Source organism: Mobula hypostoma, chromosome 20, assembly GCF_963921235.1.
Source record: "Mobula hypostoma chromosome 20, sMobHyp1.1, whole genome shotgun sequence".
Lineage (NCBI taxonomy): Eukaryota > Metazoa > Chordata > Chondrichthyes > Myliobatiformes > Myliobatidae > Mobula > Mobula hypostoma.
Genome location: NC_086116.1, coordinates 46,789,728 through 46,802,517, shown reverse-complemented (window position 1 = coordinate 46,802,517; position 12,790 = coordinate 46,789,728). Strand labels below are relative to the sequence as shown.

Below are 12,790 nucleotides of genomic sequence, written 5' to 3'. Positions count from 1 at the left end.
TCTTAAATATAGCCAATGAACCGGCCTCAACTGTTTCCTGTGGCAGAGAATTCCACAGATTCACCACTCTCTGTGTGAAGAAGTTTTTCCTAATCTCAGTCCTAAAAGGCTTCCCCTTTATCCTCAAACTGTGACCTCTCGTTCTGGACTTCCCCAACATCGGGAACAATCTTCCTGCATCTAGCCTGTCCAATCCCTCTAGGATTTTATACATTTCAATCAGATCCCCCCTCAATCTTCTAAATTCCAACGAGTACAAGCCCAGTTCATCCAGTCTTTCTTCATATGAAAGTCCTGCCATCCCAGGAATCAATCTGGTGAACCTTCTTTGTACTCCCTCTATGGCAAGGATGTCTTTCCTCAGATTAGGGGACCAAAACTGCACACAATACTCCAGGTGTGGTCTCACCAAGGCCTTGTACAACTGCAGTAGTACCTCCCTGCTCCTGTACTCGAATCCTCTTGCTATAAATGCCAGCATACCATTCGCCTTTTTCATCGCCTGCTGTACCTGCATGCCCACTTTCAATGACTGGTGTATAATGACACCCAGGTCTCGTTGCACCTCCCCTTTTCCTAATCGGCCGCCATTCAGATAATAACCTGTTTTCCTATTTTTGCCACCAAAGTGGATAACCTCATATTTATCCACATTAAATTGCATTTGCCATGAATTTGCCCACTCACCTAACCTATCCAAGTCACCCTGCATCCTCTTAGCATCCTCCTCACAGCTAACACTGCCTTACTTTTCACAGACATCCATGAAACAGAAGAAAAACCCGAAAGAATGAATGATTGAAGAAACATTAGAACCCAAAAGGCTAATTTCAATTAACGAAATAAATTGAATTTTGGAAAAAAAAGGATAAATTAAATGAACTAAATAAATTGAATTTTGTTTTCACCACAGGTGGAATTTCCTAGAATAATGGTACTAAATTGACAGGTACGTGAATAAGGGTTTCTTTTAACAATTTCTGTAATATATCCAATAAGTCAGTCTTTTAAAGTGAGACAGTGAGAGATCTGAGTGGGTTTGTTTCCTTAGCGTGAGAGCTAAGGATGACAAGATTCGGGTACCTTGGCTGACAGGGGATATCAAGAGTCTGAAGCAGAGAAATAAGGAAGCATAAGGCAGGTATAGTGGCTGAAAATAGAGGAGATCCTTGAAGAGTGTAGGAGAAACTTCAGGAAGGAACTAGAAAGAAAACGAGGGGCAATGAAATATCATTGACATAAAAGGCTACAGAGCAATTAGGAACAGGATGTTAAGTACAAATGTCAACATAAACAAGTTGGCCCAAAGGGCACGTGCCTATGCCGCACAAATATGACTCTACATTAATCAACACAAGATGATCCAATTCTACATTTTATGCAGTTTTCATCAGACTATAAATTTCTTCTATATCCCTCAAATTCTAAAATGGATTGCACAGATGTAAGCAAATAGCTTTCTGCTACATTAAACAGTAACTGTACGATTCACTAATCAACCACTTGAAATGTTTGAGTTATTTCTGGAAGACAAGACAATGCATAAGAGAAAGTCTTTCAGAGCTACTGGAAATGTACAGGAAATTGAATCCATAGCAGTAATTACAGGGATTTGAATGCAGCATTTCTTTGGCAGCTATTGCCAATTTATTAATGGTTTAACACAAACCTCAGATTTGCGACCTCTGTTGATATACGTGCAGACGGGGCTAAATGCACCACTTCCACAAACAAAGAGATGAGTCCGGTTATAAACTTGTATGACACGAACAAAATTACCACATCCAGTCTGTCAAAAAACATAGAAACAAATAAAAGAATTAGCCATGAGCAGGCAATCTATAATTTACATATGAATAAAAAGCTATTTTTACTAATAGATGATCACAATTGAACTAAATGATTCTGTGAGAAAGACAAGAGATTTTTAAAAAAAACATATTGAACATAGAACAGCACAGGAACAGGCCATTTGGTCCACAATATTGTGCTGAACCAGCTGAACAGCAAATCCAACACACCCAAAAAATAATCCCTCCTACCTACACAATATCCATATCCCTCCATCTTCCTTACATCAACGAGACTATCTAAAAGTCTCTTAAAAGCCTTTAATGCATTTGCCTCAACCATCATACCAGGCATCCACCACTCTCTGAGTAATAATCTTATAAACCTTTGTCAGATCTTCCCCTCAGCCTCTGGCATTCCAGCAACAACAGCCCAAATTTATTCAGCATATGCCCTCTGAGCCAGGCAGCATCCTAGTAACCCTTTTCTGCACCCTCAACATCCTCCTTCTAGTGGCAGCTGAAAATTGATTGTTCTCATTGTTCACTTAATTTGTTTAATTCCATTAACTTCATGCATATTGCATTCAAAGTCTTCATAGTTTAGTTGTTTTCACTTCAGGTGAGCTGCTCACCTCATCTCTGCCAAGTTACTTTTGTCAATTACATTTAACAGGTGTTTTGTTTCAGGGAACAATCTGGGAAGGACAGAATTCCATAACCGGCTAAAGCTCAATATTATAGTAGATTTAAAGAGATGTTAGAGAGATTAGTTAACTTGAAAGAGGGGAGATATCCTCAGGGAAAGGGTGGGGGGGGGGGAGAAAATACAGATGTTTCCATGAAGAATGGAAATGTGATTGAAGATTGAAATGACTTTGCAGATCAAGCTAATCCAGATAATTACAGGCCAGTCAGCTTAACATCTGTTGCAATGATGTGCAAGAGCTTCGTAAGATGCCGAAACTAATTCTGCAGGGAGAAAGGATTGTTAAAAGCCATTCAAGCAATACAGTGTTTAATGGCAATGGGCATTGAAAGTAAAAGTTAATATGTAATGGTGAATCTACATCAATTATGAAGCAGTATTCTGCAATAGACAAATAGCTTTAATGCAAATTATGAGGGTACAGAAAATATTTGTGAGGGTATTGCTGGTATGAAGCAATATACTAAAATACAAAAAAAGGTCAGAAAATGGGCCCATTTTCATTTGAACAGTGTATGGGTGACCAATGTGTTTCAAACTAAGAACAGATAGGACACATGAAATGAAACTGATTGCGTCTCATGGTTGAGGAGCATAGAACAAGGGACATGTTATGCTATATTAGATGAAGTGGAAGAGATTTAAGGAAAGGAGCAGGGAAATTATATTTACACAGAAGACTAACAGACTGTGGAATTCATTACTAGATTTACTGACTGAAGTAGAGACCATGCTGACATTTAAGCATTTGATAGGTCATTGAAGGAAAGTGGAATAATAAAATATGGGAATAGATACATGGGATCAGAATTACTGCCCATGTGGAGGACAAATATTGACATGGACTGATTGGGCTAAATAGACCAATTCCATGTTGTAATTCTAAGTAATTCCACGTCTGTCAAAAAAAAATTCATCACCACAGGGAGGATCGAAACATTTGCTACTTACACTTGGATCTTTGCCAGCCATTTTGCATTCATCTACTTTATTGCTTGACGCTGGCCAGTGAACCTGATGAAAGATATTGCAAGACTTCAACACACCATTAAAACAATCCAGGACACAGTAAAAAAGCATTGCAACTAATGTGGACCCAGCACCACAGTCTGCTTATTGTGGACTGTTTTTTGTCTTATGGCAATGGAAAAATAGTTAGACGAATAGGACAATTTGAAAATAAAATGGTAGCATGTACAGCTGTTAGAATCAATCATCTCTGGTACCTTATGTAAATCAGTTTTTTTATTTTCAGTTTATATTGAAAGCCTTTTTGACACACAGTTTAGATGTACTGAGAAAATTAATGGATAGAATCTCTTCAAAAGCTGCTTCTGAATTTCTTAATTTCACTGCACCTCTTGAACCAATGGGAAAATATGAGAGACAGCTTCCTGTCGCAGCTCTGGAGACCAGGATGGCTGACACATTACTAGGTGGTCCATACAATATTTAGATGAAACAGCGAATGGAAACCTTATAATAACAGTGTGAATCAAAGTCACTTCCATCATCCAAAACAAACTCAAGAGATTAAACTTACAGAAAGAGGGTTCTGGCTGATGTTGTTTACATTGAGAGACAGAATGTGATCTTTAGAGCCTACATACAGGCGGTCTTGATCTTCATCCATGAGTAGGATTCTATAATCCAAAGGATTCAAGGACAGACTGTAGAACTGAGATGTACGGGTGGCCTTCAGTTCTATAAAAACAAGACAGGTAATATTGTTATTAGTTGAATATAATTACTTTTATGGATTCTTTGTAGTGAAGTAAAATATGAACTAGGACATGTTAATAAAAAGTTAAATGTTACATGTCAGCTCTGGATACCACCACTTCATTATCAGGGATGTTGCAACAATTTCCATCTGCTGGCCCAACCTGAAACTTTGGATGAGGTAAAATTTCATTCAGGCCAACGTTAGGAAAAGATCACCAAGGCTATGTAGCTGAATTTGGCTACCCAGCCTTGGCAAACTTTCAGAACTGTCCTGCCATCCATCTTCATTGACTTCAAGCTCAACAGTCTAATCATAGAAATTTAACAGTTCAGTGACAGACTTTCAGACCTCCCTGGTTGGCAAATCTATCTAATGCAAACAGTAACTTGCATACAGTTACCACTCTGTGCACCTAGATGTTCATTGATTCGTTGTTTAGTGGTAAAATGATTCCATGATTCCATAAGACCATAAGACACAGGAGCACAACAGCCTATCACTCCTATACTCCGGCATAATGTTGCATCTTTCATTCTATCAGCTGAATCTTCAATCAGTAAATTCTTCCATAAGGATTTCTGCCATTAAACTATTGCACTTTGTCACCTCCATCTCAAAAATTTTCCAAAGGCACTTTCCCAAGGTTTCTTTGGGTTTTTTTTGCTATTACTTTAGTGAAAGATAAGTGCTTGTACCTTCTCTATTGAGTAGCTCTTAGTTTCTCGTTCTATGGAGTTACAACAAATATACATCTCTCTGCAACTCAATTATACAAACTCATGCTTCGCTTACACTATTATCATGACTGTGATATGAAAATTCCATTTTGTTTAAAAACATTTCTGAAAATACAATTGACCGGAGACTAATTAACACTTCTTGAATACAAGATTTTCCTTGAAGCAGATACAAGGATTTTTAGAAGCATGGTTATCTTCCAATAACTCTGTAAACCAAACACATCAAAATATTCACCATCTACAAACATCTAAGTGTGAAAGAAACACAAGCCAATAGAATTCAAAGGTCAACTGAGAAGGTAGCCAATCAGGACTGAAGCAAGTGAATGGGGGCGATATAAACGCAAGCATTTCCAGAGGGAAACACCAGCAACTTTACACTGAGGATGTCACTTCGACTGGTGAAGAAACGCCTGCAAGCTAATTGCCAAGCTCAGCGAGCACCACAAAATCAAATACCTCAACCTGAGCTACCAATATTCACCACCATCCTAATAAGGTTTTCCAGCTCATGAAAGGCCTGACTGGAAAAACATCTAACTACACAGATTCTTCCATTAAACTCTTAAAACATTTTTCAAGACAAGAAATTTAGTTACAGATGTGTAAACAGCTTCAGGAGTTACGGAACTTGTTAATTCAAAGACAAACAATCTTCAAAACAAAACTGCTTATGTGAAACCTTCCCACAGTAATCCAATAGAAGCATTGTCTTTAAGAACATAGCTGCTGGTTCACAGAAGGAGTCCACTTAAAAGATTTACCTTGGAAACTGACATGGCAAATCTGTTCTAAAATACTGGTAAAATACTTTATCAAATAACGTAACTTCCATTGATACTTTGAAGCCATCAAAACAAACTATTAGATGTGGGACATTCTGACGATATACCATTGTAACTAATCTGCAGGAGAAAACAATAAATATTTGTTCATTTCAAACAATTCTTATAGAAATTGTTCATTTCTGACATCTTGAAAAATTGGTTTTCTGACTGTTCTCAAGAACAGAGCTTTTACGTAACCCAGGGATTGTATGTATTGTTTTAAATACTGGCATCTCAATGTTAAAAATAATACATTGTGATAGTTCAGCAGCTATTATCTCGTAAACACGAAACTGACTCAACTAAATAAACCCATTATGAAACAAAATATTGTACTTTGGTGGATGTCTGTACTGGTTTGAAAACAAATTACAAACCAAAATTCAGTTTTAAGCATTTGGAAAAGTTATTACCATGGTTCTCAAAGGCTAACCTATTTTTATTAAACTGAACATGTTCCAGATCTTCCCAGTTCACATTGTTTGATATTCAAAGTAAGTGCTTTTAGTTGAATCTCATGTCCTATGACTTTCAAGATCAGAGTACAATGCTTTACTAACACAATCAACAAAATCAACTTTACCAAGACGACAGAGCATCTCTGAACTTATTGTGGAGGAGCCTAATGAATGGCCGTGTTGATCAAGTCCGGGAGAATACCCATCCCTACGGACGGCGTGTAGAAAGTGTGGTGATGTTTGGTTAGGGCACTGTAATGTTTCACATGCTGTTTCAGTGCTCCCTTCTATTCTGACCAACTTGGTCAACAACTATAACGTGATAAAATATGTTATGCAGAGGTTTGAGCTTTGCTAAAAATTTCAGCAATGGTATATCACTCTCAGGAATAACTGATTGCTTTTATTTTAATTTTCAAGCAACACAGCAGCTGATCACCAACAAATGACAACAGACATAATGTATCTGAAGTCACCCATACCTCTAGGATTCTGGTCAGTTAACTTTATTGTTCATAAACAGAAGAAAATTATAGTCCTGTAATAATCGACAAGGAAAACATCCTGTATGTGAGGCTGCACTTGGAGTATTGTGCTTAGTTCTGGTTACCCCGTTACAGAAAAGATGCTATAAAGCTGGACAGAGTGCAGAAATAATTTACAGTGACGTTGTTAGGACTCGAAAGGTGGAGTTATTTGGGAGAGGTTGGGCAGGCTATGTCTTTATTCTTTGGAGCGTAGGAGACAGAAAGAAGATGCTATAGAGGTGTATAAAATCATGAGGAGCATAAATAGAATGCACATAGACTATTTCCAGATTTGGGGAACCAAGAACTAGAGGACATTGCTGTAAGGCGAGAGGGGACATATGTTATAGGAACCTGAGAAGCAACCCTTTCCACTTACCTGGAAAGAGCTACCAGAGGAAGAAGTTGGGGCAGATAAAATAACAAAATATAAAAGTCATTTGGACATGTACTTGAATAGTAGTCCAAAAATAGGCAAATGGGAATAAGTTAAATGGGCATCTTGGTTGGTATGAACGATTTGGGCCAAAGGGCCTGTTTCTATCCCACACGCTCTAAACTGTCAAGTTATACATGTCCATTTGACATGCTGCAATCTAACTGCTTCAGTCTGTTACATTATCGGGTTTTACTGAACCATGTGTGTCACTTTTATTATAGAAACTGCAACTGTTATTTTATGTACTGTATTTTTATCGGATATGAATTTAGTTCAGTTAAATAAAATAGGCTAGTCTTTGAGGATAATGAGAACTTATTCCTGAGACCTTGCAGCAATAAAAGAAATTACAAGCTGTACATGGTCTCTCAAAATGGTAACACTAACTTCAAGAGCAACAACTACCAGGGACCCCACTATAATTTAAACACTTCTTGTGAAATATTCCTCTTTAAAGGAATACCCAGAATAACATGATCTATAATTTTGTGGTTAACTTGTGCTGAAGGTTTGTACTTTGTTTCAAACTGCATCAATTGAGCTGACTCTGTCACCTCACTCCCTTCCTGCAGCCAAGCTTCTTCAAAAGTACTCTCTCATCCACGACCCCTGCCCCTGTACAACTTGACCTGAACAATCAACATTCTCTACTTTCTCCCCTTCTGCCTTTGCCAAGTTCTCTTTGTCCATGAGATCCAAATTTTGCCTCCACTAAGATATTGACAGCCCTACTTCCTTTCATGACTCTCCTTTGGACTGAAATTGATAAGTTGTCCTTTTCATTGTTTTTGTTTTTCCTGCCCATCCTGTCACAATGAGGCCATTCTAAGGTTGGAGGAACAACACCTTGTATTCGCCTTGGGAAGCCTCCAACCTGATGGCGTGAACATCGATTTCTCGAATTTCTGGTAATGCCTCCCTCTCCCCCTCTCCTTCACCATTTCCCATCCCCTTTTCTCTCTCTGCCTTATCTCCTTACCTGCCCATTGCCTCCCTCTGGTGCTCCTCCCCCCTTTTCTTTCTTCCATGGCCTTCTGTCCTCTCCTATTAGATTCCCCCTTCTCTAACCCTGCATCTCTTTCACTAATAATCTTCCCAGCTCTTTACTTCACCTCTCCCCTCCCAGTTTCACCTATCACCTTGTGTTCCTCCCTCCCCTCCCCCACCTTTTAAATCTACTAATCTTTTTTTCTCCAGTCTTGCTGAAGGGTCTTGCCCTGAAACACCAACTGTACTCTTTTCCATTGATGCTACTTGGCCTGCTGAGTTCCTATAGCATTTTGTGTGTGTTGCAAGTATTCCAGCATCATTCTCCTCAACGTACCATGCCATGACCCTCCAGTTTTCATAATCTTCTTCAAACCCATTTACTCCTTCAAAATTTATGAATGTACTACTCTTCCAAATCCACTGTTCGCTTTTTCAGAATCAAAGTCTTAAATTACACCAACCTGATACCCATTTCCTGTTCAATTAGTAAAATGGCCCTTATTAAAGTCACAACTGATGCCTGCAATTGAGCCTGTGTTAAACAGTCTTAGCTTGTTCTTCTGGACTCCTCTGCGACCTTTGACTACGTACAGTCAGATACACTGTAAGAGATTATTTGCTACATTGATTTTTTTACTTTATTCCAAATTCCGATATCCAAACAATTATGTATGTGTAAGCCAAATCGCAACACTACCGTAGAATCTTGGGGGCTGCCAATAAATTTACCACAATTTATTGCTTTCCATTCTTAAGCTGACTTTTTAACCAATCCTACAAAGGACACTAACACTCTAATTCTCTGGGTCTTCATTTTGTTCATGACCTTTTTGTCGTACTTTGTTAAGTGGTTCCCTAAAATCCACTGTATTTCATTCTTCAAGCTTCACTGCTACTTTGTCAGAAAAAAAAACTCAGCTTGATTAGTCCAATGTGATCTACCAATCATTGAGCGCATCCACAAGAAACGCTGTCATAGGAAAGCAGCATCCACCATCAGAGATCTCTGGCACACAGGTTATGCTACCTTCTTGCTGCTGCCATCAGCTGGGAGGTATGGGAGCCTCAGGACTCGCACCACCAGATTCAATACCAGTCACTACCCCTTAATCATCAGATGCTTGAATAAAAAGGGATAACTACAGTCATTGAAACGTTCAGATATCTCACTTTAATGACTCTTTATCTCATTATCTCATGCTCTCATTATTTATTGCTAATTCCTTGTATATGCATTTGCACAGTTTGCTGTCTTCTGCACTCTGGTTGATCTTTCATTGTTCCTGTTATAGTTACTATCCTATAGATTTGCTGAGTATGCCCACAGGAAAATGAATCTCAGGGTTGTATTTGGTGACATATATGTACTTCGATAATAAAATCTACTTTGAACTTATACAACTCCCCTGCTCACTCTCTTCAATTAACTTGTGCCTGTTAATTTTTTTCACTTCCTATTGTTCCTACCCCTCATCTATTATCAAAGTTAGACGGACCATCCTGTAATTATATGGATTTGATTTTAAAGACTTTCATCTGTTTTCATGTCCACCCAATGTCTTTCCATTTGCTGATTTTATCACTTCCAGCCTTACAATGTTTCATTCATTGAATGGCTTCTGTCTCCACTTCATTATTCTTCTCAAGATGATCCTTAAAATCGCCTCTATGAAAAAGTTGATCTAATATCAATTTATGTGGCTTGGCATCAGATCACTGGAGGATTTTTGAGATTCCATGAACTTTACGAGCTTTTACTTGGTTAAGATTCCACAATAAACCGTGTGCAATTCAAGTCATGTGTTTACTCTCCCGTGCAAGTGGTCTTTAAGAAGTCACGAGTTTGATGGCTTTTGGCTGTTGTCAATGGTAAACTAGCAAACCAGTTGAGAGCTGAACCGATTAAAGCACATTGATTTGAAGTTTTTCCTTAGGAAATTCCTACTTTGGTTCAGTATCTGAAATCAGACTGTAGTTATATTTAAGTTATTGCAAAAATGGAATATTCCTCACTAAGACTCTAATTATAATGTGAGAAGACTTCCATCTATTTGCTCATTTTTCTCAAAGGATCCAGCTGAACAAAGTGACTGGCCCGAACTGAGCAAGGAGACTAATTCATACCTATACATCTATTAATTTTAAGGACTTAAGCAACACTGTTGTTTCAATGGTCCAGTCCCTCTCATTACACAGGGTCTTAACATGTCTCCGAGTTTATGACTCACGATCACATCAGCATTCATTTGCTCAAAAATACGAAAAGAAATGAACAGAAGTATTTAAAACTAAAATCTTCACATGAGGTACTAGGTCTTGAAATGAAACTCCAGGGCAGGGGTCCCCAAACTTTTTTATGCCATGGACCCCCATCATTAACCAAGGGAACCCTGCTCTAGCAGGGAAAGAGCAGGGAGAAATATCTATGTAATTAATATTTTCAGACGCCATTTAAAATCCAGCTGCAGCGTGTTCACATTCTCAGCAAGCAATTTTGATGCATTTACAATTCTCTTTCACAGACCTGACAGGCCACATAAATCTCCAACAAGATGTAAACGCGGTCTTGTGGAAGCTATTCAGAATGATGGTTCTGCCTTCTCCTAAAGAGCAGGATGAATGTGTTGTTCAGCTGTCACCAAACAGTGCCGGTCTTTATGGACGAGGTTTCCAACACTGCACCAGTGTATTGTCGAAATGAGTAGTTGCGGCAGATACTTGTCAGAAATGGATCCGACTTGCTTCCATTTCCTGAAATGTTTCAATCATTTCAGGAATGAAATTAATCTGAAGTTGTGGAATTAAAGATTTTTTTTATGCTCACCAAGTTTAACATCTAAATAAAACGAGTCTGCACTTTGATAGTGCATCGATAAAGTTGGGGTTGGGCTTCAGGATTTCATCAAGTTTCCTTGGCTTTCAAAATTCTTTACAAGGTGCTAAACACCCCCAGCCCTACACATTTGGCACACAGGTTTCATTCTCTCACTTCCCAGTAAGGCTTTGGATTCGGTGGCTGACCACATCGATAGAAGCATCCTCAGGAGAAGAGAATACAGCATTTGCTGTGTGCATCAGATACTACGCCAGGAAACAAGGAATGGCCAGCTGAAGGCAGGCACTTGAGAGGGGGAACGGCATAAAAATGAGAGACAAAAAAAAAATAATGTTGGCAATATTGGGAATTACAGCAGAAAAAAAATGAGGCTCCTCAACTTTTCAGATAAAACACTTCACTCCCCAGTTTCTCTTGGGCTGGGAATCAAGCAGATAAAGGCCAAAGTGAGCAGTAAAGATCGTTCACACAGCTTCAGGAGGAAAGCCAAGTGTTTTTTGCTTCAGGGCTTCATACTTTCATTCCAAGTAAATTTTAAAGTGGTGGACGACGACCTGCAAGTTGACAGTGGGCTCGAACACAAGGCTGAGTGCAGGAGGCTGTCGCTGGGCAGTGAAGGAGCAGCACCCAGCATCTGACTGTGCTGGAGGAAGACCATGTCAGTAGGGTCTGGATAGGGTAAATGTAAAATGAGGGAAGAAACGAGTATTCTACTTGTAGAGTGAGAAGTTCATGTAAGGTTTGTATATTTTGAGTGACAGGCAATGTACAAAGTTTGCAGACAAGTAGTGTGTGAAGGAATATTAATATGTCTTTGCTCCAACTTTTAAATTTTAAAATGTGAAACAAGTCCACAAAGCTTGATTGTTCTTGGTAGCCTGCAATATTTCCAACCATTGAGCCAGTGCTCTGGTCTAAGGGAAATTTATCTTCTTGAAGTGTTAGCATGTTAAGCCTTCTGATGGTTGGATGAATTGCACGTCTCATCTGATTTGGCACAAATAAAGGCTGAACCTGGGAGAGCATCCAACCAGAAATGTTAGATACCATTTGAGATGGAGTTGTGGGATATTTGTGCTTATGTTTCACAAAGCAATCCTTTTGCTTATTTACTCTATATGTTTGCAATGATTTTCCTACTGATTTGGTTTTAGCAGCAAGTCAGGAGCCAGTCTTCTTCCAATAATTGTGTGGAGATGTTACACCTGGTTTTCATTTCAGGTTTAGTTGTATTTATGTTAAAGCATTGAATTGATGACTTGGTGACTGTGACAGGTGGCTGTAGATTTAGGAATGACCTGTCAGCAGGCTCAAGTGGATCATCTATTTTAAATAAAACCAATACCCTGGGATTATGTTAAACTGCAGGCTTAAATGAAAATAACACCCAGAGAAGATATAATTACTGACATAATATAAATGTGCTGCTCTTAGTTGGAAGAATTTGTGTAGTCACAGGAACACATTCAAACTCAGTGAATTTTTCCACACCTTTTTTTCTGATTTGTAAGATATATTGATGATTGAAGAAGTTAATTGAGTGGCATATTTAAATACTTTCTCAGTGCTGGTAAAATTAAATTTACTTATCCAACCCTGTACTTTTCTGCCAGGATATCTCTGTAAACCAATCACTTACAGACTCTGAAGAATAGCATCGGGTTGATTTATCCTCTTCTGTCCTTGTTTGGGTCATCACAATCATATACGTGGCTAAGTATCAGAAGATGGGTAGCTCTGAGATAGTA

General features: G+C 38.6%; 1 protein-coding gene across 2 annotated transcripts in view; it reads right to left on the bottom strand.

Annotated features, from left to right (window-relative positions):
• Positions 1-12,790, bottom strand: part of sema3c (sema domain, immunoglobulin domain (Ig), short basic domain, secreted, (semaphorin) 3C) — a 104,107-nt gene that overhangs the window by 37,767 nt on the left and 53,550 nt on the right. For both annotated transcript variants that reach the window (XM_063072803.1, XM_063072804.1), the window contains exons 3-5: positions 4,043-4,203; positions 3,451-3,513; positions 1,670-1,789 (exon numbers count right to left, since the gene is read on the bottom strand). In XM_063072803.1, the coding sequence (XP_062928873.1) occupies positions 1,670-1,789; positions 3,451-3,513; positions 4,043-4,203 (344 nt within the window). The remainder of the gene's footprint in view (positions 1-1,669; positions 1,790-3,450; positions 3,514-4,042; positions 4,204-12,790) is intronic.